Below are 26,752 nucleotides of genomic sequence, written 5' to 3'. Positions count from 1 at the left end.
CGCCGGATGATTATTGAAGATTGACTCCTTCGATGAGACTTGGTCTTAAGTAGATGTCGATCTTGATACGGTACCTCCTCGACTTCAGCTCAACAGGCTGAAGAGCTTGATCTCCTATTCGAGCTTCCATTTTTTTTTCCTTAAATAGTTAACAATTATAAATATTGATTCACAGAAATCTTCAAATGTATGTCCTAAAATATTCGAGCAAATTCCGGTCGAGCTCAAGCTTGCACTGTGTATCGGCTCGATTGAAACTTGATTCCACCTGCCGACATGGTTTTGAAACATAGAACTTCATTAGAGATTAATGATAATCACACGTGATGGCGAGTTGTTTGTCTTCTCCAGGATGGAGAATGGGTTGGGTTAGAAGAAGCCAGGATCTTCCTTTTGTTAATGTCAACATTTTGAGCAGTAGTATCGATGGAGGAGTTTGATGAGAAGCAGCAATCAAAAAGATTCTGGACTACCAGTATCGAGATCCACATAACATGACATATGGTAGAGCGCCGTTGAAGTGGTCACGCCACCACGGCGCATGACGTGCTCGATAATGACATTATTCTGTAGAATGAGCAACTTGCTCATCTACCGATTCGTCTGTGAATGTTATATCAGCATCTAACGCACTTGATACATACCCCAAGGATGTGATCGAACGGCTTCGAACAAGTAGGTATTCACTCGTTGCCAATCCCGAGAAAGCGCGAACAGATTCACCGGGATGGTATACATGCTTGGAAATTATATCCATGCAGGGATAAGGGCAGCCCTTGTCTCATGCTCTAATTTCCTAGTCTACTCAAAACTAGTCCGTACGGATAGTACAATGTTCCTGGTTAGTGAGACGTGGGCGGGCATGAACCCTCTGTGCCTAACCCTCCTATAGCTTCGATCAAGAGCTACTCTCATCTTTGCAGGATAGAGCACGTGCCTGAGCGCTTTGCTTTCTGCATTGTTGTTTCACTAGTGAAATGCAAGCAACAAATCGAACTAATAGTGAGTTACGCGGGCTTAGCCCCAGCTTGTTTAGATGATCGTCGGAGATTGACTTGTCTGATGCGACTTGGTTTTAAGTTGCTATCGAACTTGATCTAGTACCTCATCGAATTGAGCTCGAACTCATCCATAATCATCTCGACAGGTTGAAGAGCCTGATCTCCTAATCAAGCTTGCGTTGCCTTTCCTGAAAGAGTTAACAACCATTAAAGTTATTCACAGAATTCTTTAACTGCTTAAGTTGATGTCGAACTAGATACGGTACCTCCTCGTCTTCAGCTCGACAGGCTGAAGAGCATGATCTCCAAGTCGAGCTTACATTGTAATTCCTTAAATAGTTAATAATTATAAAAGTTACTCGCAGAAATCTTTATATGCATGTCCCAAAATATTCGAACACATTGAGGTCGAGTTCAAGTTCCTCAGGGTATTGAATGCAATCGGATCAAGCTGAGCTCAAAAATGAATTTTCGCCATCGGTTGAGCTCGAGCTTGCGCTGTATCGGCTTGATTGAAACTTGATTCCACCTGCCGACATGGTTTCGAAACCGAGAACTTCATTAGAGATTAATGATAATCACACGCTGCGATGGCGACTTGTTTGTCTTTTGCTAGGACTGAGTATGGTTAGGTAGAAGAAACCAGGAGTCCCCTTGTTAATGTCAACATTTTGAGCAGTAGTATCAATGGAGTTCGATGAGAAGCAGCAATCAAAAAGATTCTGGACCGCCGATACCGAGATCCACAGAACACAAACACACCATCCACAGGCTCTACGTATCGAGGCTCCGTAGCCCCTCCTCTCTGTCCTGTGCCCTGCTAAGTTCGTAGAGCACCACTGAAGTGGTCCCGCAACCACGGCCCATGACGTGCTCGATTACAACATTATTCCGTCGAATGAACGGCTTGCTCGTCTACCAATTCCTCTATGAATGTTATATCAGCATCTTATGCACCTGATACATACTTGTAGGATACGATCGAACGATTAAATGTGCATACGGGAACGATTCTGTTTTTTTATTTTTCTGTTCTTTTGTCCCTCGGAATATAAAAAAAACGGTAATTTATTTAAAAACGTCAATTAATTTTTATATTTTCCATAATAGAAAAGTGATGGAGAAATAGATTTGAAACAAAAATAAAAAGTAGAAAAAAGTAATTTATTGTTCCCAAAAACAATTTCTAGAAATAAGTCAATTTCTTTCTTTTCTTTTTATTTCTTCTTCTTCCTTGCTGCTTGCCACTCCTTGCCGCCATTGCTTGCTGGCCGCCACCGCTGTCTACCAGCCGCCGCCATCCATCCACGGCCACCACCTTTGGCGGGCAGCAAGAAAGAAGGAGGAAAAAAAGAGAAAAATCTTTAAAAATTAAAAGAAATTCTACACTACAACAAATTTTGTGGACCTTGCAAATGCATTACTATTCTTTTCTATTTTGAAAATAGAAATTTTATTTAGTTACAAAACATGTTATTTTACTTAAAAATTATTTTATGAAATAGAAATAGAAAAACACCATCTCTAAAAAAATTATTTCTCGAAATAAAAATATTATCAAACGCATTTAAGTATTCACTCGTGGCCAACCCCAACAAAGTGCGAACGGATTTGCGGTGATGGTATACGTGCTTGGAAATTATATGCATGCAGGGACAAGAACAGCCCTTGTCTTATGCTCAATTCTCCTAGTCTACTCAAATCTGTTGCGTACGGATAGTACAATGTTTCTAGTTAGTGTGATATGAGCGGGCATGGATCCTCTGTACCTAACACTGCGACTTGGTCTTAAGTTGCTATCGAACTTGATCTACTCATCGAATTGAGCTCGAAGTCATCCACAATCAGCTCGACAGGCTGAAGAACCCGATCTCCTAACCAAGCTCGCATTGCTTTTCCTTAAAGAGTTAACAAGGAAATGCATAATGTAAGGACCCAAGGGTATCACTATGTAGCATTATCTGCTTTGGCTTTGCGTCTCTGGCTCGCATTGCTTTTCCTTAAAGAGTTAACAAGGAAATGCATAATGTAAGGACCCAAGGGTATCACTATGTAGCATTATCTGCTTTGGCTTTGCGTCTTTGGCTCTCATGACTTTAAAAGCTTTACACGGAGCAGAGAATCCAAGCCTTATCAAGACATACGCTTTGCCTCACCGCTTAGCACAGGCTCCCTTGCCATCCCGGCCACATTGCCCACCTTCAAGGTTAGGGACCAAGTTTTATCAACTAGTTCAGGACTCCCCCTTGGTGATGTGGGACAGAAAACATGCGCTTAGCCTCACTCATTTTTGGGTCACAATTGGCCATAGACGCAGCCTCCCCTACCATCCCGGCCATGCTACCCATCCTTAGGATATGAGTTGTCACACATAATATACCCAAGAACATATACAGAGGGAAATTTATTTAAGTTCATTATGCTCAAGTTCAAGTTCCTTTAGGAATTGACTGTAATCGAATCAAACTTAGCTCGAGAATGAATTTCAATCATTGATTGAGCTCGAGCTTGCATTGCATTGGTCCGACTGCAACTCTATTTGACCCCTTATCATGGTTTCGAACCTAGAACTTAATTGGAGATCAATGATAATCATGCGCTGCATGGCGTGTTGTCTGTACTTGAGAGTGCTAGTATGAACAAAATAAAAGAGTTAGGGAAGAGAATAAGAACACAAGATTTATAGTGGTTCGGCTTAATCCAAGCCTACGTCCACTCTCCCACGATAACAGCCTTCTTGGCTGGATTCCAATATGCAATCAACAAGAGATTACAACTTCGAGTGCAAACACTTAGTAGTAGATCACACTATCTCACTAAGTCACTCTCTTGGTATTTCTCTCACGATTACAAACATTTAAGCTCTCAAGAGACAAGTATATGATCTAAAGTCGCTTAGACTTTGGAATTATAAATTCTACGCTCCGTCTCTTACTTGCTCATCGGTCCATGATCTCCTTAAATACTCCTCCACTTCCAAACTACCCGTTGGACAGCATCCCGGAGAATCGTCTTCCAATATACCCATTGGACAGCTCGTATCTAGAAGATTTGGTAGCCGTTGAGTGACAAAGGTAAAATCCCAAATTGATTCCGATCGCCCATACAAACGAAATCTTGGTTTCCATAAGTAAAGCTTCTTCGTATAGAAAGATCTTGTCTTCAATCAAATCAATCTTGATGTGGAATCCAAACCAGATCACTAGCCGTTGTATGATTGGGCTTGAGTTACGATTCATCGAATCTGGATGTAAAGTCTGAGTCTTTAGACTTTACAATATGAGTCTCTAGACTTTACAATCTGGGTCTTGAGACTTTACAATCTGAGTCTTGAGTCTGACAGTCTTCAGACTTTGACACGATCTTCAGACTTTGACACGGTCTTACGAGGTCGTCTTCGACTTTGCCAATATCCTTTACATGTTCTATTATCTGCATGGCCTATTACTCAACCATCAAACATGTTAGTAGCCTTTGATTTATTTTGTCATCTTCAAAACATCATAAGGGATTTCCCTAACAGTACTCTCCAAGACGGTGAGTCTTCAAGTCGAAGGTAATTAATTGGCTCTAAGACTAACAACTTGATCGGCTGATTGATAACTTTCCAACTTTGATGTTTTCACATTTCAGCGTGGACAACAAGTTTCGCAATTCACTGTATCAAGATATCATTTGGTTAGTCAAATTTTCTCCTTGAAATCTCCACTGAAAAAGGAAAAGTCCACAGGCACGAGGTAGCTAGGTCCCATGGTCCCTCATCTCTGTTCTGTGCCGCACTATGTTCATGGAGCACCACTAAAGAGGTTGCTCGATTATGACATTACTCCACCGAATAGACAGCTTACTCGTCTTCCAGTTCCTATATATCATAAATGACACGAAAATGTTATATAAGCATCTTACGCATCTGATACATATCCCTAGGATGTGATCCATCAACTTTGAATGACTAGGTATTCTCTCATCACGAACCCCGACAAAGCGTGAATGGATTCATCGTGATGGTACACGCACTTGGAAATTATATCCATGAAGGGACAAGAATAGCTCATGTCTCGTGCCTTAATTTCCTGGTCTACTCAAATCCATTCTGTACATATAATGCAATGGGCATGGACCCCTACCTAACCCATCAATCGCCTCTATCACAAACATCTCCTCTTTCCAGGATTCCTCCCAATTGATCATGTTCACATTCGACATTCTGTGTTCAGGCCACATCAGTCAAATAATGCAGCCCCAAAGTCAACAGAAAAATTGAAGGCGACTGCTGGAAAAAAGTGCACATGCTCAAGCGCTTCGCTCTCTGCATTGTCCTTTCACTGGCGGAATGCGGAATGCGGAATGCGGACAACAAATCACCCTAATATTGACCATGAGTCTCTCTTTCTTCCACGTCAATGTCCATTTCATTTTCTGCCAAGATCTCTCTCTCTCCCGTGACCATTTTTTGGCCATTTTTGCAAGAATTTCCACCACCCTAGTTTCTCTCCAGGACAGGTCTCGTTCCTAGGTTACCTCGACTCTATATAATCAGAATATGGCCTGCTCAAAAATCTCAACATGAACTGTGTTAAAATGGAATCGAGAAAGCTTTTGCCATTCATCAATCTCTGCCTTCTGCTTCCTTGCACTTACTTCACTCTCTCTCACTCTGCTAAACTAGGGAATGACACAGATAAACAGGCCTTATTGGCATTCAAAAACCAGATAACCCATGACCCTTTTGCCACGCTGAGCAATTGGAACGATTCGGTCCATTTTTGCCAGTGGAATGGGGTTATTTGCAGCAGTCGACATGAGAGGATCATGGTGCTAGACCTCCGGTCCAGGAACTTGACAGGTACTATCTCACCGCATATAGGAAACTTGACATTCTTGAGGAAGGTCAATCTGCGGTATAATTACTTCCATGGCAAGATCCCGAAAGAAATGGGAAGTCTGTATCGACTTCAAGTGATCGGACTGACCCAGAATCTTTTGCAAGGTGGGATTCCTATAAATCTCACTCAGTGCACAGAGCTGAGGATTCTCGATTTAGTCGCAAACAGCCTTGAAGGAAGAATTCCGCCGGAGCTGGGCAAGCTTGAAAAGCTTACGAAATTAGGACTTGCTGTCAACAACTTGACAGGTCCAATCCCAAAATCACTTGCCAACCTCACGTTTCTCAGGGAATTTTCTCTATCTGAAAACAGACTCAGTGGCGACATTCCTAAAGACCTTGGCCAGCTGAGGCAGCTCCGCATGTTCCAAATCTCGTCAAACGGATTCTTGACAGGTTCGATTCCTGCTCAGCTCTTCAATCTCTCTCTTATGGAGTACTTTGGTGTGTCAGAGAACCAACTTGTCGGAGAAATTCCAACCGATATAGGATTTACTCTTCCAAACGTTCGGATGCTTCTCTTGGGAAAAAACCACTTTTACGGTTCAATTCCAAGCTCCATAACTAATGCAAGTAAGCTCGAGTGGCTTTTTATTTCATTTGGCCAGTTGACCGGTTCAATACCTCAAGATTTGGGGAAGCTGAAAAACCTCGTGAGGTTGAATCTAGGGATGAACAAGCTTGGAAACGGTGAAGGGAATGACCTTGGATTTCTTTCCTCGTTAGTGAACTGCACGAAACTTGAGCTCCTCGCCTTCAACAACAACAGTCTCAGTGGGGTTTTGCCAAATCACATAACCAATCTCTCTACAAACCTCAATTACCTTCTGATAGGGGCCAATAGAATTTCTGGTAGCATCCCAAACGACATTCAAAAGCTCGAAAACCTGATCGAGATCAGCATGGAGGAGAATCTCTTTACCAGACAAATCCCCACCTCCATTGGGCTTATCAAGAACCTGCAGGTTTTGTCAATTTTCGGCAACAAATTTTCGGGGGAAATTCCTCAATCCATTGGTAATCTTACTTCCTTGGTAGAACTTGGTTTGGATGATAATTCTCTGCAGGGAAACATACCTTCAACCCTAGGAAACTGTCAGAGTCTTCAGAGGCTTTCTTTGGCAGATAATAACCTTTCAGGTACTATACCTAAAGAGGTCATTGGTATTCCTTCCATAACAGATTGGTTAGAGTTGGCTGCAAATAAGCTAACCGGTTCGATACCGGTAGAATTAGGAAAAATGAGACAGATTACACATCTAGACTTATCAGACAACAGACTATCAGGAGAGCTACCTAGTTCCCTTGTAAACTGTGATAGCTTGGAATTCTTGTATCTAAGCGGAAATCTTTTCCAGGGATCGATTCCTTCCTCCTTAAAAGGTCTGAAGGGGATTCAAGAACTCGATCTCTCGCGCAACAACTTCTCAGGCAAAATTCCCAATTTCCTCGCCTCTCTTACATTCCTGAAAAATTTGAACTTGTCATTCAATAATCTGGAAGGTGAGGTCCCGGAAGGTGAAATCTTCAAGAACGCAAGTGAAATCTCAATTGCAGGAAACGGTAATCTTTGTGGGGGCCCAGCAACATTGCATCTCCAGAAATGCACACCCCCCAGAGTTCGTTCCGGGAAGTTGTGGCTGTTGGAGAAATCTTTCGAGGAATATTTTGAAGCTGACAAAACATTTCTATCAGTCTAAGTCTGGATATCGATAGTTAAAGTCTCAAGATTTTATAGTCTCAAGACTCTGTTATCTCAAGACTCAAGACTCAAGACTCAAGACTCAAAGTTATTCTCACCGACGTCTTTCTAATCCGGTGTTGAAGGAAATCCAAAGTCGAGGTTTATGATTGAGGATTTGATCCTATCCTCCGGGATAGATTCTTTGGTTGGATAATCATTTCGGATTCTTTATATCTTATCTAAGAACGATTGAAGATCCGATGGTCGACGAAATAATCTTGGATTATTCTATTCTTGGAAACCGAGATCCCGATTGTATGGGCGAACGGGATTGATGGGCTATCATCGAATTCCTTATATAGCTCGGATGATCTTCTTGATTGATTCCGTCCAACGGGTAGATTGGAGGAATTCCTTTGGTAAGTGCCAACGGCTATGATGGCATGAAGGAGTATAAAAGGAAGACGTTCTAGTTGTTTTAAGTGTGTGATCGATAGAAAAATTCCAGAGTCGAAGATCCTTTGATTGTTAGTTGAGGCGAGCGAAATTGTATACCGAGAGTGTTTATACTTGGTGACGCCTTGAGCAAGTGTGGTAGATCATCTACACCTAGAAATCAAGGAAGATCAACACGTAACATCTCTTTGATCATAGTGGAATCCAGCCAATCGGCTGTCGGTGCGAAGAGTGGACGTAGGCTTGAATCAAGCCGAACCACTATAAACCGAGTGTTCAATTCTCTCTTTCCCTTACTCGGTCTTGCGATTGAATTTTCAACTTTTGCAAAGTCTCTAATTGTTTAAATATCGTGCAAACATCGAGAAATTTTTTTGTATACCTATTCACCCCCTCTAGGTACTCGTACTAGCTATCTCAATTGGTATCGAGCCTGTGTTCTTACTTTGTTTGAAGTGTTTTACTTCGAGTAAAAGATCCATGGCTAGTATGCTAGCACCGGGGCGATGGAGGGCAAAGCAATACCAGACCTCCCTACTTCGATGGAAAGGATTACAACATCCGGAAGAACAAGATGAAAGCTTTCCTACGATCAAAGGATCCTCGGAATGGGACGTAGTGGAAAAAGGAATCACTATTGCTGCTGCATCAAACACTTTGAAAGAGGAAAAGAAACCGTTGAAACCAGCGGAATGTCTCAAGAAGAAATAAACAAGAGACAAGCACTTGATGCTAAAGCAATTTATTCTTTATATTGTGCTTTGTCACCAATCGAATATAACAGAATATCTTCTTGTGTCACAGCAAAAGAAGTCTGGGACAGGTTACATATCACTTATGAAGGAACAGATCGAGTGAAGGAGACCAGAATTAACATTCTTCTTGGTCAATATGAATCCTTCAAAATGAAACCAGGAGAATCTATAACTGACATGTTTAGTCGTTTTGAGATATTGTCAATGGTCTTGAGAACCAAGGACAAAAATTTCTGATCCCATGAAGGTGAACAAGCTTCTACGTGGACTCTCCAAGGATTGGAATCATATAAAGACTTCAATAAGAGAGACGCAAAGAATCATGCCATTATCTCGTAGACGGCGATTGGAACTCTTGGTCTTACGAAGTGGAACGAATTAATGAAGACGAAGATCCAAGAGGTAAGAAATCTATTGCACTAAAATCAAATGATGATTCTGATGATGCAGATTCTCGAAGATGATATGAATGATGAGGAGCTCGCCCTCATGATAAGAAGATTCAGAAAACTGAATAGAAAAGGCAGAAGGTTTATCCCAAGGAAACAAAATTCTCGAGACAGCATGAGACCAAGTCGTTGATGATGAGGAACCAAACAAAGAAGTAGTTTGCTTCGAATGTAAAAAGAAGGGACACATCAGACCCAACTGTCCTCTTCCCGAAAAGAAAAGAGGAAAAGCTGAGAAATTTCGAAAAGCTCTTAAAGCCGAAACCCGGAGCGATACGAGTGTGAAAAGAGTGATGAGGAATATGCCAACCCGTGTCTAATGGCGCAATCGGACTCGGACTGGATCGGACTCGGACGGTGAATTTGAGGTAAGTAATTATAAAATCCCTGTCAAAGTCTCTAAATATATTAATGAGTTATGTTTTAGTCTTAAGACTTCTCTTAAAAGGATTTCCGAACTTAAAAGGAAAACTCATTTTTAAAACAAAAGGAAATCATTTTAGAAGAAAAGGTAAAAATTTAGACTTGAATGTTTCTACTCTTAAAGAGAGTGAAGACAATCTTTCAAAAGAAAATGCTTTCTTAAAAACTGATTTATCAAATATTTCAAAGAAATTTTCAATAGGGTCCGAAAAACTTGAAAAAGTTCTTTCAATCCAAAGACCTTACTTTAATAAGTCGGGTCTAGGTATGACAGAAGAAACAATCCCTTTGATTGATTTTCCAAAAGTAAAAGAAAGAATTAAGAAAAGACCATCGAGAGAGGCTTATAAAAATCATTTCAAAAAGTCTTTGTAAAGCTTTGTAGGTCGAAATGCTTTAAGGTGTTCTAAGTGTAACCGATCGGGATCATTTTGAAAAAGAGTGTCCTATGGTTTGGAAGCTTTGTGAAAGAGTATGGCCTAATAATGCTTATCCTACTAACACGAAAGGACCCAAGAAAATTTGGGTACCAAAGAAAGCTTGAGACTCTTTTTTTGAATGCGGGTCTCTGTCAAAAGAAGGTAAAGTGGTATCTTGACGGCGGATGTTCAAGACACATGACGGGGAGACTCGAGTGTTTCATAAAGCTTATTAAAGTGAATGGTGGAAAAGTTTCATTCGGAGGAAATAGCAAAGGAAGTATTGTGGGATTCGGAATTGCGAAAATTGGAAATCTCACAATAAGCAATGTCTCTCTAGTGGAAGGACTCAACTACAATCTACTCAGCATTAGCCAATTGTGTGATATCGGGTTACAAGATCTTCTTTCAAGAAGGCATTTGTTCTGGAATTAGCAAAGATTCGACTCGAGTCTTTCATGGGTCGAAGGCATGGAAACATCTACCTCCTTGATGTAAAGCCAAATGAAGAACAATGCTTAATTTCAATTCAAGATGAAGCAATTCTATGGCATAGAAAGCTTGGCCATATCAACAAGAAGCAATTAGCCAAAATCTCTTCAAAGCAGCTTGTTAGAGGTCTACCTAAACCTGCCATACCAAAAGTCGACTTATGTACTCCATGCATTCTGGGAAAGGGTAAGAAATTCATTTAAACAAATAAATCATGTATCTACTAATCATGTAATACGTTGCTTCATATGGATCTCTTCGGACCAACAAGAACCCAGAGCATTGGAGGTAAGAAATATTGTCTAGTAATTGTAGATGATTACTCGTTTTACGGGTATATTTTCTAGCAAACAAATCAGAAACCTTTTCGTACTTTGAAAAGTTTGCTAAAAAGATTCAAAATGAAAAAGGATGTGCTATTTCTAGTATAAGAACAGATCATGGAAGTGAATTTGAAAATCAAGATTTTACGAGATTCGTGATAAATCTGGTGTTAATCACATGTTCTCCTCTCCGTATACTCCGAGAGCAAAATGGAGTTGTGGAAAGAAAGAATAGATCTCTTCAAGAAATGGCTAGAACACTTTTAATTGAAAGTAAAATTTCTTCACGATTTTGGGCTGAAGCTGTTTCAACTGCTTGCTATATTATAAATAGAGTCTTTTAAGACCTATTCTTGATAAAACCCCTATGAATTGTTCAAAGGTAAGAAGCCTATTGTTTCATACTTTCATGTGTTCGGTTGCAAATGCTTTATTTTGAAAAATGCAAATGATCGAGTTGGTAAGTTTGAAGAAAGATCGATGAAGGCATCTTCCTTGGATATTCTACATCAAGCAAAGCCTACGAGTCTACAATAAAAAAGCCGGTCGTGGAAGAATCAATGAATGTCAAATTCCAAGACTCGGTGCAAGATGAATCCAGCCGGACTCGGCACGATGAGACCGAATCCGCTCTAGATCTTCAAATGTCTACATCTCAAGAAGCATCTCGGATTCGGGAAGTCCATCATCAAGACGCTCATGGAGAATCAAATAAAGAAAGAGATCATCAACCTGGCAACCGGAAACACAAATCCAGTCATCCCAAAGATCTTATTATTGGCGAACTTAATGAAGGAATCCGCACCGGATCAAAAGGCATGAAGAATCTAGTCTTTGTGGCTCTCATCTCGAAATTGAACCAAAAGCTTAGAAGAAGCTTTATCCGATGAAAGCTGGATCGAAGCTATGCAAGAAGAGCTTAGACAGTTCAACATCAATGATGTCCGGGAATTGACATCTAAACCAAAAGGTAAAAGCGTTATTGGAACCAAATGGGTATTCGGGAACAAAATGAACGAAAAAGGAAAAGTCGTACGAAACAAAGCAAGGCTCGTGGCCAAAGGGTATACGCAAGAAGAAGGAATAGACTATGACGAGACTTACGCACCCGTTGCAAGGTTAGAAGCTATTCGTCTATTACTTGCGTTTGCTTGTTACAAAAATTTCAGGTTATTCCAAATGGACGTCAAAAGTGCTTTCCTAAATGGATTTATCCATGAGGAAGTTTATGTGGAACAACCGCCTGGATTTGAAGACCCAAAGAAGCCAGACTCAGTCTTCAGACTGAAAAAGGCTCGTATGGTCTAAAGCAAGCACCTCGAGCTTGGTACGACAGACTAAGTAAGTTTTTATTACAAAATGGTTTTGTCAAAGGTAAAGTAGATACTACTTTGTTTATCAAAAAGGAAAACAAAAACTTTTTACTTGTTCAAATATATGTTGATGACATTATTTTTGGATCTTCTAATGAAAGTCTTTGCAAGAAATTTTCTAAGTCTATGCGGGATGAATTTGAAATGAGTATGATGGGAGAATTAACATTCTTTCTTGGACTCCAAGTGAAACAAATGAAGGAAGGAACTTTCATCCATCAAGAAAAATATGCGAATGATCTTGTCAAAAGGTTTGGATTGGAAAAATGCAAAAAGATCGACATACCAATGTCATGTTCTCGAAGATAGACAAGGATGAAGAAGGGAAGAAAATAGATCAAAAGCTGTACAGAAGCATGATCGGTTCACTTCTTTATCTTACGCTTCTAGACCACGATATTTTGTTTAGTGTTTGTATCTGTGCTAGGTTTCAATCGGATCCTAGAGAATCACATCTCAAAGTGCCGTGAAACGAATTATCAAATACGTTGCTTCATCTTCAAGCATCGGTCTTTGGTATCCAAAGAAGGAGACTTTAATCTTCTAGGATACTCGGATGCAGATCGGCGGTTGCGGGAATCGATAGAAAGAGCACTTCCGGAACTTGTCAACTACTTGGAAACAGAACGGTGTCTTGGTTCTCGAGGAAACAAAGCACCGTAGCTCTTTCAACAACGAAGCGAGTATGTAGCTCTTGGAAGCTGCTGTTCGCAAATTCTATGGATAAAACAACAGCTACAAGACTTTGGCATTGAAGACTCATGCACAGAAATCAGATGTGACAACACCAGTGCTATAAATCTCACCAAAAATCCAATCCTTCATTCAAGAGCAAAGCATATTGAGATTCGACATCACTTTATTAGAGATCATATTCAAAATGGAGAAATCTCGATTCAATTTGTTGATTCAAAAAGTCAACTAGCAGACATATTCACAAAGCCTTTGGAGAAGAATCAGTTTGACTTTATCCGCTCAAGACTCAACATTTTGAAGCTTGAAGAAGTTAAAGTCTAGAGACTCACCAACTCTAAAGACTCGATCTCTTAGACTCTAAGTCCCGAGACTCGACATTCGTGGATAAAGACGTAAGTTGTATTTCTTCTAAAAGGTACTAATTGTCATTTAGTCGAAAAGGTACGATCTTTTGTTTAATAATTTTGGCGAGTTATAGATTTTGAAAAGAAGTAATCGTTCACTTTCCATTGCACCGATTGAACTTCCCTTTTCAAAAACTAAGTTATATATATATATACAGTTTTTCTTTCCCCAAATCTTCAAAACCCTAAAAAGCACTCTTCTCTCGATACTGTTTCTACTCTTTGTTCATCGTCGAGAAAGTGGTCATTTTTCTTGGGAAAGCAAGTGAAGGAATCCTCCAATAGACAAAGAAAGATGTCGTCTTCAAGGAAATCATCAAGAATCGCGAACAGGGGACCACAAAGAATGAAGAAGGGACCGACTCATTTCGATCTCCGAGGAAGAAGACTTATCTCGGTCGGCCGACAAAGTCCGATTCGCTCTCCTCCACGTCATTCAGCATCTCCGCCCCACAAAGTGAAAGTCATAATCTGGAAGAAGAGATAATCGAGGATGCCGACCCAGTAAGAGTTCAAAAGCCTTCCTTTTGTATAAACTTTATTGTGCATTGAAAAGCACAGTACTCCATTGAACTACATAGATGACTTCCTTAAGGACAAAAATTATGGGAATGAGTATCTTTTTGAAGAAAATGGAGGAATGGGGAATTGCCCCAAAAGGAAAAGCAGAGGAAGCTCTTGCGAACATTCCAAGAGATCCTCGTATGCCAGGACAAAATCGATTGACGCGAATGATGATGACAAAATGTTCCTTGAATTTGAACCTAGAATGGGTGTGGCGGCAAAGGCGAAAGGAAATCGGATGGATTTGTTTAAATCCAAGGATCAAGAAAAAGTGTATTACGTCTGTTGAAAGAGGGGTAATCAACCCTAGAAGTGTCGATTTTGACTTCGGATTCCATCAACTTGAACCTAAGAGAGAAGTTGAATTTGCTTCAACTTGAGACTTTCGCTCCGACTCTAGACGGGTATGATCATCGACTGCTTATTTCTATTCAAATCTTAGCTTTTGGATGCGAATAGAATTTCATTCGATGTTCGAGACAAAGTCTATGTGGTAGATGTGAATATGTTGGCAGACATAGTTGGAGTTGAACGGGGACGCTATCTCCCAATTAAAGTCTCACCTGCTCGAACTACTCTGGATCTTGTCAAAGATAGGGATGTAGATAAGAAAATTATCTATTCAAGAATGAACGCTATCAACATTGTGCTTCACAAGATTGTGATCAATTGTCTAAGACCTAAGTCTACTTCAAAGACTTCGTGTCTCTTTCGAAGCAAAGTTGATGTATGCGATCAACTCGGGACGGAAGTTCTCTCTCCCGCACACTATTCTTTCCATATGTACGAACCGTGTCAAAAGACAAAGGACAATTGCCTTATCCTCGGTGCAGTGACCAAGATCTTCAGACATCCGAATATTGAACGCCACATACTTTTTGTGTTAGACCGTGTGATAAGATGGTGGTAGGGTTGAAAATGTTAATGAAGATGCGTCCGCAAGAACTTTCTAAGGCAATGGAGAAATTCAAAGTGAAATCTCGGTCGATCACGCTTCAAAAGGAAAAGGAAAGAAGGCATTTAGTGCTTCTTCGAAAAAGAGGAAAAGAACTCTTATCCTGGAGGATGAGGATGAAGATGAAGATGATGAAGATCCCACTATTCCAGCACTGACAAGAACAAGACGTTCTGTGTCTTATTCGACAGAACTTCAGCGGGAAAGCAGAAGAAGAAGAACAGAGAGAGAAGGAGAAAGAAGTTGAGGAAGAAAAAGAAGAAGTAAAAGAACAGTCTGCTGATAAATCTGGAGAGAAAGGAAATCAAGAGATTGATCATCACTCTTCCCCTTTCGATGTCCTAGAGACAGGGGGAGTTAGCGAGCAAGAGAGGTCTCCACCTCATGCTGCTGAAGATCAAAGAAAATCTCCAGAAGACCCAGAAGAAGCTCAGGTCTCTCAATTGCCTGAAGAAGATGATACGACGATTCCAAATCTGCAAGACCGTTCGAAGCGCCATCGTCTCCGCACACACACCATCCGAGAAAGCCAATGCCGCACAGACGGATGATTCTCAGATCTTCGTAGTATCATGAATATTCTTACGGAAATGCGTAACCAGATATATATTCTGGATTGTGAAATCAAGTCTTGAAGCATCTTTGGACAAGCATCTTGAGTCTCGGAAGAAAATACAAAGACCTCGCTCTACAACTTCAAGCCAATGCCAAGAGAGAAGAGGTAGCTCATCTCATGAGAAGATCCGAAGAAGCTCGAAGGAGTAGTCCGGTCCATTGGGGATTTCCGGATCGTGCGCATTCCAAGCAGACATGACTCCTTTCTCACCCTCTTTTTAATGATGACAAAAAGGGGGAGAACCAATTTGAACAAACATTATTTATTTGACTTTTGTGGTTATGTTTATTTTTGAGTATGACTTGAGAACTTGAACTTGAGTGTTAGACTGAATTGGTTGTGGATTTTGATGCTTTGACTGTTGCATTTATATCAAGTATTGTTACATGGTATTACTCATGAAAGACTAACCAATTTGCTGTGGATGCAGAGTCTGGTTGTTTATTAATCTTTATGAGTTAGCCATATTGCTTGAGAAATGTTTTTGCAGGTCAAAGTTGTTCAAATCTTCAAGAAAGTTTTGTCACCATCAAAAAGGGGGAGATTGTTGGAGAAATCTTTCCAGAATATTTTGAAGTGACAAAACATTTCTATCGAGTCTAAGTCCGGATATCGATAGTTAAAGTCTCAAGATTTTATAGTCTCAAGACTCTGTTATCTCAAGACTCAAGACTCAAGACTCAAGACTCAAAGTTATTCTCACCGACGGTCTTTCTAATCCAAAGTGTTGAAGGAAATCCAAAGTCGAGGTTTATGATTGAGGATTTGATCCTATCCTCTGGGATAGATTCTTTGGTTGGATAATCATTTGGATTCTTTATATCTTATCTAAGAACGATTGAAGATCCGATGGTCGACGAAATAATCTTGGATTATTCTATTCTTGGAAACCGAGATCCCGATTGTATGGGCGAACAGATTGATGGGCTATCATCGATTCCTTATATAGCTCGGATGATCTTCTTGATTGATTCCGTCCAACGGGTAGATTGGAGGAATTCCTTTGGTAAGTGCCAACGGCTATGATGGCATGAAGGAGTATAAAAGGAAGACGTTCTAGTTGTTTTAAGTGTGTGATCGATAGAAAAATTCCAGTAGTCGAAGATCCTTTGATTGTTAGTTGAGACCGAGCGAAATTGTATACCGAGAGTGTTTATACTTGGTGACGCCTTGAGCAAGTGTGGTAGATCATCTACACCTAGAAATCAAGGAAGATCAACACCGTAACATCTCTTTGATCATAGTGGAATCCAGCCAATCGGCTGTCAGTGCAGAAGAGTGGACGTAGGCTTGAATCAAGCCGAACCACTATAAACTGAGTGTTCAATTCTCTCTTTCCCTTACTCAGTCTTGCGATTGAATTTTCAACTGTTGCAAAGTCTCTAATTGTTTAAATATCGTGCAAACATCGAGAAATTTTTTTTGTATACCTATTCACCCCCCTCTAGGTACTCGTACTAGCTATCTCAGTGGCGACATTTGTATTTCAGGATATTGATAATCCTCATAATTTCTGTCGGAACATGCGCGATCTTGATATGTTCCATTTTCTTACTTTATAGGAAGAAAAGTGTTCGGAGGAGGAAATCGTTTGAGACGACTCCTACAGAGGATGAAAAGAAATTTCAGAAAATCACATATGCTGAGCTTTCCAGAGCAACAGATGGCTTCTCTTCAGCTAAAAAGATAGGGACCGGCAGTTACGGTTCAGTGTACAAAGGATGCAGCGGAGAATTGGTTGTTGCAGTGAAAGTGCTCGACCTCCAGCAACGTGGAGCTTCGAAGAGTTTTATAGCAGAATGCAAAGCCTTAAGATTGATCCGGCATCGTAATCTCTTGAAGATAGTCACTTCTTGTTCGAGCATTGATTTTGCTGGGAATGAGTTCAAGGCGCTGGTCTACAACTACATGCCGAATGGCAGTCTGGAGAGGTGGTTGCATGTAGATAATGCAGATGACCAGAATTCTGGCCGAGGGCAACTCAGTTTTGTGCAGAGGGTAAGAATAGCCATTGACATAGCTCAGGCTCTGGACTATCTCCATCACCACGCGGACCCTCCAGTTGTTCACTGTGATCTTAAGCCGAGCAATGTCCTCCTTGACAATGACATGACCGCGCATGTCGGCGATTTTGGATTAGCGAGGCTCCTCCATGATAAGAACCCTCAGATTCAATCGAGCTTGAGTACTGGTGCCTTTAAGGGTACGATTGGGTATGTTGCTCCAGGTAACTTTTTTTTTTCCTATAATCTTGGAAAGAGATATCTATTAATCCTTCATTTTTCGGGAACCCATTCTGCAAATATTGAACAAAAGGCATTTCAAAATTGGACTGCAGAAGTTGACCTCTTTTCTCTTCGGAATGCTCATATACAAATGTTTTGGCATTTATTTGTTGAACTTATGGCAACCCGGTAATGTGTTTTGGTGAAGAATATGGAATGGCTGGTGAGATTTCAACTAGGGGGGATGTGTACAGCTTTGGGATTCTAGTGATGGAGATGTTCACTGGGAAGAAGCCAACTGATGAGATGTTCATGGAAGATCTCAGCCTCCACAGCTACGTGAACAGGGCTATTCCGGATGGAGTGGCCGAAATAGTCGACTCGAGACTACTCGAAGAAGTCTTCCACCATCAAGACATCCACAGGGCAACCACTTCGAGACAGCAAAGCAAAGCTCAAGAGAGCCTGACCTCCATACTGAAAATCGGTACCTTATGCTCTGCCGAACAGCCCGGAGAACGACTTGACATGAAGGAGGTCGTCATGAAGTTGCAATCACTCAGAGAAATGATCTAGAAATCTATGGATGCGTAGTAATTTTAGTCGGTCATCATAAAAGTAATGCGTCGGGTGAGCGCCAGAAGTACTTAAGGATGTAGTAGATGAAAAACTAAGTTAAAAGATATGCTAGCTAGGGTCGAATTATATTTCGTCTTGTAAGAATTACCCTACTCCAAAACCCATGGTTGGACAATGAAGTAATCTTAAATTTGCAAAGCATCTTACCTTTCTCTGTGATGCTGTTTAAAATCGACTTTCTGAAGTAAACTTAGATGCATCAATAGGATTATTTACCTTTATAGATACTTGAAGGATTACTTGAATCAGAAAGCATAAGCAAGGGCTCAGATCTATTAGGGAAGCAGATTGTACTTCCCTAGTTGTCGAAATGCACAACATATTTTAACTTGATGCTGAAAGTTGCGATCAAAACACCTACTTCTTTTATCGCTTTCATTTACTGAGGATAAAGGCTCTTATAAAATTGTTCAAAGCTCCCGGGGATTCGACGTTTGCAGCCTGACCTGTGTCCTTGATGATCTCTAGCTTCGACTTGGGTCCCCGTTGCCTGACAAATGTAGATTTAAGGTTTTCATATTGGTAACGTTTGAGCAAACCATGAAACTAATTTAAAGAATACACACTAAGAAAACCTTACTTTTGCAAGTGATGTGCAAAGCTCAACGGGAAGATCTTATCCTAATTTCCCCCATATAATCTACCGTTTCCTGCATATACCACCCAAGAAGTGAATGCCAAGCGGTTGTGCATGCATCTCACATATGATGTCTTTGAGTACGTTGGTTCCGTCCCTCGTTTCTCTCTTCCCCTGTCCCCCACGCGGCCAGGCCACCCCAAAATCCACCCCTCGGTTTCTTCCCCTACTCTCTCTCTGCCCCTCCCCCAAAAAAAAACCAAAGCACCTGTCATTTCCCAAGTCCGCGTCTCCCCCACCCCACGCCACCCCAGCCGCAACCCCTCTCCACCCCCGGTTTCTTGCCATCGTCCCCCACCACCCTCCCTTAAATCCTAACCGCAGCCTCTCAGCTCTCTCTCAATCGTCTCATTGCAGTTGCTCGCCTTTGGCCCTTCCTCCTTCGCAACTACAGCCTCGTCACCAGCCCTCCATTGGGTTCACATCTTGGAAATTTGCGAACCCCATTTTGTCGTGACCTTATTTTCAAGGATGAATTATTCAAAGAAGGCTAATGAATTACTAAGTGCGAATACCCTCCAAAGTCCTACCAATCATGACTTGATATTAAGAAATTAATCCATTTAAACATGCAATTATACTCAATTTAGAGCCACAACTAACCAATTAGCATTGGTTAGAAACCCAAATAAAGTATGTGAGAACCAATTATATATATATATATATATATATATATATATATATATTTATTTTTTTTTTTTTTTTCGAACCAAAGATTCAATAGATTCGGAGATATGGTTACCCTAGATTAGCTTAATGCCATTTCGGTACATTTTTATTTTAATTTCAAAAATATTTTGCAGGCAGTATTGATTAATTTTAACCTAAATAACTAACATGCAAATAGCGGTCATACGAGTGCACAATCAATGAAATAGCATTCAGCAAATCGAAATGATAGATTGTAAGAAATTATTAATTACAACCTTCTTAAGGTCAACTCTCTAAAAAGGGATGCCATAAACATGATTTTTCTAAATGACATGATACCTAATTTTTTTTAATGTTAATTAAATGCAATCCTAATTTAAACTTGATATGCATGAATTTCGTTTTAATGATATATGAGATGTAATTCATATGACATAACTTGAACTATCACAATATGTGTGCAATCTAATTTATATAATCTTAAACATGCATGTGCTACATGATATGGACTAGATGACATGGTAATTCTATATGCATGTTTCATGATTTTTTTAATTCATATATACAACCTACACTAAACAATGATGACATAAAATGGAATTAATTATGAACTAACATATTAACTAACCAAGTAAATGACCTTTGTATTTTCTTTTTTTAAAATGACTTAATGATTCTTGTTAAAAAAACAAACAACATAATGATGCAATACTAATTTTTGGCTTTTTTTATTGAAAAACAAACTACACGATGAGAATGTTAAAACATTAACCTATGACCTACTAACTAAAGCGCAACATGTAATGTGCAAATTATGAATCTATATAACCTAAATAACATTTTTTTTTTTTAATTTTGGTTTTATTAAAGGAAAATCATCATAATTCTATATGAATCTTAAAAATTAAAATGCATCGATTTAAACATGAAATGTGTATGGACCTAAACACCTAAATCCTAAATATGACATATGATGCATGATATGTGATGAGCAAAAAACGATAACACATCAAAATATATGTCCTATTGAAAATTCATCAATGTAAATCGATGACATATCACGCAAAGCAATTCATGAATTTGCCATGAAAAGTTGAAATAATCAAAATTCTAATCTAACGTCTCGCGGCTCAATATTTTTTATTATTATGACTTAATATGACAAATTTTTTAATCGGATAATGATAAAAATAAATCAAAACAAATCAAGTTAGAATAAAATAAAATAAAATAAACTATGAAACCGAATATCTAAAAATTTACCTACTCTAACTCACGGTTGACCTGAGGAATGGCGAAGAAGCAGTGGTGGCCGAGCTGCGATGGTGGTTCGGTGATAGGTCGTCTTTCGGAACAGGGGCTGTCCGTCGGAGCTCCGGCGAGGTTCGGGCAGTAACCGGACCTGCGGCAAAACAGGGGAGGCAGCAGGTGGCTCTGTTCGGGCGTGCAGCAGCGAGCAGAGGAGCAGCAACGTCGGGTGCAGGGGCGTCGGGCTACTGAGACTGGTCCAGGCTGCGGAGGGAGCAACGGCGTCGGGTTCTGGGCGATCGAGGAGAGCTTCGTGGGGAGACCGGCGAAGCGTCGAGGAGCGGTAAAGGGTGCGAATGTCGTTGGGTCGCGAGTCGCTGAGGCGCGGCGTCGGGTCGTCGCGGGTAGAGGTCACCGGCGAGGGGGTTTCAGCAGCTGCTGCGGGCAAACGGCGGTGAGGCGGAGCCGCGGGGGGGAGGTGGTGGCTGGCGGAGCGGCAGTAGCCGGATCGGCGGGTTGCAGGGAGCGTCGGTGAGCGAGGCGCAGCGTCAGGTCGTCGCGGTGAGCTTCGTGGGGAGACCGGTGAAGCGGCTGTGGCGGAAGCGCGGTAGCGGCTGGCGGAGGCGGTGCCGGCGCAGTGACCGGTGCGAGCGCAGGGCCGGCGCGTCGGGGGGCCTCACGGAGAAGATGAACAGTCGCTGCCTCCCCTTTTATTTTTCTCTTTTTTTTTCTTCGGTCGAACGTCACTTCACGTCATTTCCCTCTTTCTGTCTTCTTCTTTTCGCTATTTATAGAGGAAAACTCAAAGTTATTCACTCAACCACTTAACATAAAACAAATGGTTTTAAAATCACACAATAATTAATTTTTTTTATTTTGAAATGAGAATATATTTTCAATAATAAAGATTTTCAAAACCAAATGTTTTATTTTATTTATTACTTTCTAAAATATTAGGTGTTAACACATTTTTAAAAAAAATTGAACCGCATTTTGTAACAATTGGATCACAATAGACTTCATGCATCGCGTAATTATTCATACATCATAACTTCCCATGAAATTTACTTAAAATGCCATTTCAAAGAAGCATCCGATGAGTCTGACAAAAGGCCCTAGGTCATTAATGACAAACGTTTTATTTGCTTAACATCATAAAGAAGAAAAAGTTAGCGGTGGTCGACATCTGAAGCTTGATAAGAGGATAGATAATAGTGTACCTAAAAACAGCGCAGCCCTTTGGATTGCTTCGGTCTATGCTTTTCCTCCGGTCCTCCCTCACCGTTGCGGCCTTGCCTTCTCCCTCCATCGTCTTCTCCAACAATCCTCCCTCCCAAACATGCATGTTGGAACGTGTTGAGAAAAATTAACCATGTGTTCGAACGTGTCGGACACGTCAACACGTGTCGTTCGGAAGCTCCGACAACGTGTCCATGCTTCATTAGTTTTGGCTCAACTGAAACTCGATTCGACCCCTCAACATGATTTCGAACTTCGAACTTAATTGGAGATCGATAATAATCATACACAACGATGACAAGTTGTTTGTCGTCTCCAGGAGGGAGAGTATTCAAGTCGATAGTAATTAATTGGCGCTAAAACTTATGACATGATTGCTTGATTGAAAACTTTCCAACTTTGATACTTTCACGTTTTAGTGTGAACGACAAGTTTCTCAATTCAAAGTTACGACCAACATCACTGCATCAAGATATCATTTAATTAGGCACCTTTTCTCCTCGGTTCTTTCCTCTAAACAGGAAAAGTTCATCTTGATTTGATTGCTAATGGAGGAGTTTAATGAGAAGCAACAACCAAAAAAGATCCCTGACCACCGTACCGACATCTATGGACCATGACATGTTCATATCATCCACAAGCACTTCATAGCTAGGTCCCACGTGGCGCCTCATCTCTGTTTTGTGCCATGCTAAGTTAATAGAAGCACCATCAAAGTGGTCGCACCACCACGTTGCGTGATGCCATAAATGGAACAAAAATATAATATCAACATCTTATGCATCTGACATATGCCCTTAGCATGTGATTGCATGACTTTGAACAACTAGGTATTCACTCATCGCCAATCCCGATTAAACGCAAACGGATTCGTCGTGATGGTGGTGTGGTAAACATGCTTGGAAATTATGTCCATGAGTATATTCCTGTTGAGCCCATTGTCTGGGGAACTCTGGAGGGATCTGAAGAGTAACAAAGTACTCCTTTTCAGTAGCAAGAATGAGATGCTGGTCGAATTTGGAGGACTTGACGTACTCTTTTACTTGTTTTAGGGTTTGGTGAATAAGTTGGCGAATGGAGTAGATAGGTGAGAATGATGAGTTGGGTTTGGCAAAAGCGGAGTAAGGGTTCATGAGAGGAAGTTGGGTTTCAGAAATCTTGGTTTCATCACTAAGAGAGACTTCATAAAGATAATCTATCTTAGAAACATTGGAAACACGGAATTCTGGAGGAGTTGAAGATGAAGGAGAAGGAGCAAGAGAAACAGGTGCTTCGAGAATTTCTGGTTCTGTAGACATGATGTAAGAGGATCTTCTCACCACTGGATTCACCTACCAAGCGCATGGAATGGATAATATTACAAACGAAACCATGGTTCTAATACCATGAATGGACCTAGACTTAGAATCAGGGAATGAGAGTAAATTTCCTACAGGTATGCATCCCACAGTGGGGTGAACTACCCGTTCAAACCCTTCAGGGACAGCCTTTTAGCATAAAACCACTCAGCCCTTTAGTTCAGAGCCTAAAGACACTCAAAGATTCCAGGATGGAAACATTTCTAACCTACCCAAGCTGCATTTCTTAGAGGATCCTGCTAGGCTGGAGAAGAAGAGAAATTTAGAAAGCCATGGAGAGGTTTTTCACAAAGCACACACTTTTCTTCTAGGGACTCAGCCCAACACATTACACCATCCTCGCCTTTTATAGACGATAAGAGGTCACAAAGACGTACACAAGGACCAAGCTCATGAGTCCAGATACAAACAGAGGCATTGGAAACTTCCGGGAGGGAATTATTCGCATACTATGAACAGTGATTGTACTGTGAACAGTACCTTCCCTAGCCTAGTGCTACAATAAAAGTAAACAGTGACTTGCTACAGTGAATTTGTACGGACTCAACGGTCTCGTCCGTCACGAGCATTGTAGTCATAGTTAGAATCATCCGAGCTGTGTACTGTTGCTAAGCAGTGTTCATCATACTTTTGTTCAAATGCTTCAAGGTCTTCTGGTGATAGAATCTGGTTGAGCTGACGGGATGTGGATGCAGAGGCTTCATAAGCCCAGTGAGATGTTTCTTCTTCTGCCCAGTTTGTGTTGTCATTTTCTTCAGTGTCGGCAGGAATGCTAGGCTGAGGCCAATTGGATGGTTGTGCATAAAAGGATGTGTCCATGCTTTGGGATAAGGACGAAGGTCCTTATTCATAGGGATCCTAGGACAGAGGACCTCCAAAGCGTGTATAGGGGTCCTGGGTGGATTGGACAATGTCATCTACTCCTGTCATTTCTTGATCTTGAGATGATGCAGCTTATCTGTATTGCCTGAGTGCTTCCTTAGCTTCAGGTGCTAGGTCATAATGATCCCACGTAGTGGATACGTTATTCCATATATCTTCGAGAATGGTCTTGTTTTCCCGGCACGAGATTCTCTAGAGTTCTCGGTACTGGTGTTCACAAGATCTAACATATCTGGGATAAGATTTGTGAATTCGAGCTTTTCGGCTGTCCAAGTGAGGTTTATAGGCTGTGGTTCCTATTTCCTGTGGGGCATTAATGATGTGGCCATTATTTGTGAAAAAAATACTATGGACGTTGGAAAAACAGGATGGTATGGACTTCAGGATTTGGGGTCATGGTTCTCAGTTCTTTTTCCAAGAGATGTTTCCAATGAGTAGGATGGTAGAACCAATTAAGAAAGTCTAAGAGATTCTTATCATTTTCTTTCTCAATATTTCTTCCGAGTAAATATATTCTGGTGAGGTTGGCAATGAATCTTCTGGTTGGAATTTCAATAGCTATTAAGTATTTATTGGTTAAGTACCATAATAACGTCTTAAGTTGATTCGGGAAATCATCTTCCTTCCAAATAAGAGGATGAAACTATGATTGATATTCACGCAAGTGAAGTTTGAATATTTTGCATGTGGGAACATGTATGAGTAGTTTTATTATATTGCTCATGAACCGAATTGGATTGATCGATCCAAAGCATGATCATTCTTTAGTGAATGGTCGTTCTTTAGTGAAAAAAGAAAGTGCCGATTTTGTTGGACCAAACTGGATCGGACCGGAACTAATGGTCCGGTCTGGTTCTCGGTCCTAGGACCAAACGGTCCGATCCACGATTCCCAAAATTGGGAACCAATTCTCCTAGTCTGGTTCCCGGTTCCACCTTGGAACCGAACCAAACCGGGAACCGTTCACCCCTACAGGCCAACATGTTGCTCAAACTCACCCATATCATAAAAAATGTAGAGAAAGAATTTTTGGCTTGGCCGAGCCAAAGATAAGCCGGCTAGGTTTCCTCATGTAAAACTTTGCCCAAATTTGCCAATTTACCTCTCTTCTGCCGTTGATTGCCTTTAAGTTGTGTTTGGTAGTTAGAATAAAATTCAGCATAGGATAAAATATATTTTATCGTGCACTTGATACCTGTTTAAGATAAAGTCGATATAAAAGAGATATAGACCAGATAAAATTATTCCATGGCTGAGATAAAAGAAAGGTGAATATGATTTTTTAATATTCATAATTAAAATGTTGTATTTCTTGAATAACAAAATTTTTCAACAAAATTAAAATTATATTTCAATGTAAATAACATTTGAATTCTAATATAAGATATTAAAAGTAACAAAAATTAAACATTTAATTCTTTTAATTTAATCTTATTTTTATTTATATATTCAAATTTAATTCTACTTGACAATATAAATTCAATATATAAATATAAAATATATTTATATATGTACATATTTTTGGTATTTTAGTATTTTAGTTATATTAATACAGTTTGCTATTTAATAAAATTTTATTAAAGAAAGATGGAGGAGAAGAAAGAAATAAAAAAGAAATTAATTAAAAAAGAGAAAAATAAAACTAAAAAAGAAAACAAAAATAAAGTAGACAAGAATATCGCAAGAGATTTTTCTATCTCCATTTGTAAAAAAAAATTATTCATTTTACTAATATGCCATTTATACCAAATAATGTACGTGATATGGTGTGAATATATCTGACTTTATTATTGTAATCATCAAACAGTAGATAGGATATAGCAAAATCATTGAATTTCATATACTATCATATCCAGTATTATTTTGATTAGAAATCTGGATAACTAAATGTAACCTTAGAGATTGTTTAATTAGATTAAGCCAATGAAATTGTAAAATAGTGGAATTTGGTGCTTTTGGTTATTATTTTTGCATTCGCTTCACGCATTTGCAAAGGCAGAGAGCTTGAAAAGGTGGTATGGTATGATGGTGCTTTTGATTTAGCATATGTCTAGGTTTTCTACCTTAAGAAATGAAAAGGTTTTGCATCTATGTTAAAATAACAAACTGATAGCAGTTCATCGATAACGGTTGTAAATTGCCAATGGCAATGGTACATAATCGAGATTAGGGAGGAAACTAATTCGAGTTACACGCGAGTAACTTTGAGTTGTTTAGTCTTGAGTTGCTATTGAACTTGACCTTGTACCTCCTAGAATTGAGCTCAAACTCATCCATAATCAACCCGATAGGCTGAACAGCTTGATCTCCTGGTCAAGCTTCCATTGTTTTTCCTTAAATGGTGAACAATCATGAAGTTTTTCACAAAATCCTTAAAA

General features: G+C 40.1%; 1 protein-coding gene across 1 annotated transcript; it reads left to right on the top strand.

The window, feature by feature from the left end:
* The first annotated feature begins 5,582 nt into the window (after positions 1-5,582).
* Positions 5,583-18,491, top strand: LOC104424125 (probable LRR receptor-like serine/threonine-protein kinase At3g47570). Its single transcript, XM_039303024.1, has 3 exons — positions 5,583-7,505; positions 16,957-17,722; positions 17,929-18,491. The coding sequence occupies exons 1-3, from the start codon at positions 5,583-5,585 to the stop codon at positions 18,294-18,296; spliced, it is 3,057 nt and encodes a 1,018-aa protein (XP_039158958.1). The 3' UTR covers positions 18,297-18,491.
* The last annotated feature ends 8,261 nt before the right edge of the window (positions 18,492-26,752 follow it).

This window comes from Eucalyptus grandis, chromosome 10, assembly GCF_016545825.1.
Source record: "Eucalyptus grandis isolate ANBG69807.140 chromosome 10, ASM1654582v1, whole genome shotgun sequence".
In the NCBI taxonomy this organism is placed as follows: domain Eukaryota; kingdom Viridiplantae; phylum Streptophyta; class Magnoliopsida; order Myrtales; family Myrtaceae; genus Eucalyptus; species Eucalyptus grandis.
The sequence above is the reverse complement of the archived record's forward strand: the minus strand, read 5'-3'. Positions and strand labels throughout refer to the sequence as shown.

What these genes read in the sequence shown, in the direction of transcription:
- LOC104424125 (XM_039303024.1), top strand. Translation starts at nt 5,583, where the DNA reads ATGGAATCGAGAAAGCTTTTGCCATTCATCAATCTCTGCCTTCTGCTT. An exon ending in AGAAATGCACACCCCCCAGA is followed by an intron (nt 7,506 to 16,956) that starts GTTCGTTCCGGG and finishes TACTCGTACTAG; the next exon opens with CTATCTCAGTGGCGACATTT. An exon ending in GATTGGGTATGTTGCTCCAG is followed by an intron (nt 17,723 to 17,928) that starts GTAACTTTTTTT and finishes GTTTTGGTGAAG; the next exon opens with AATATGGAATGGCTGGTGAG.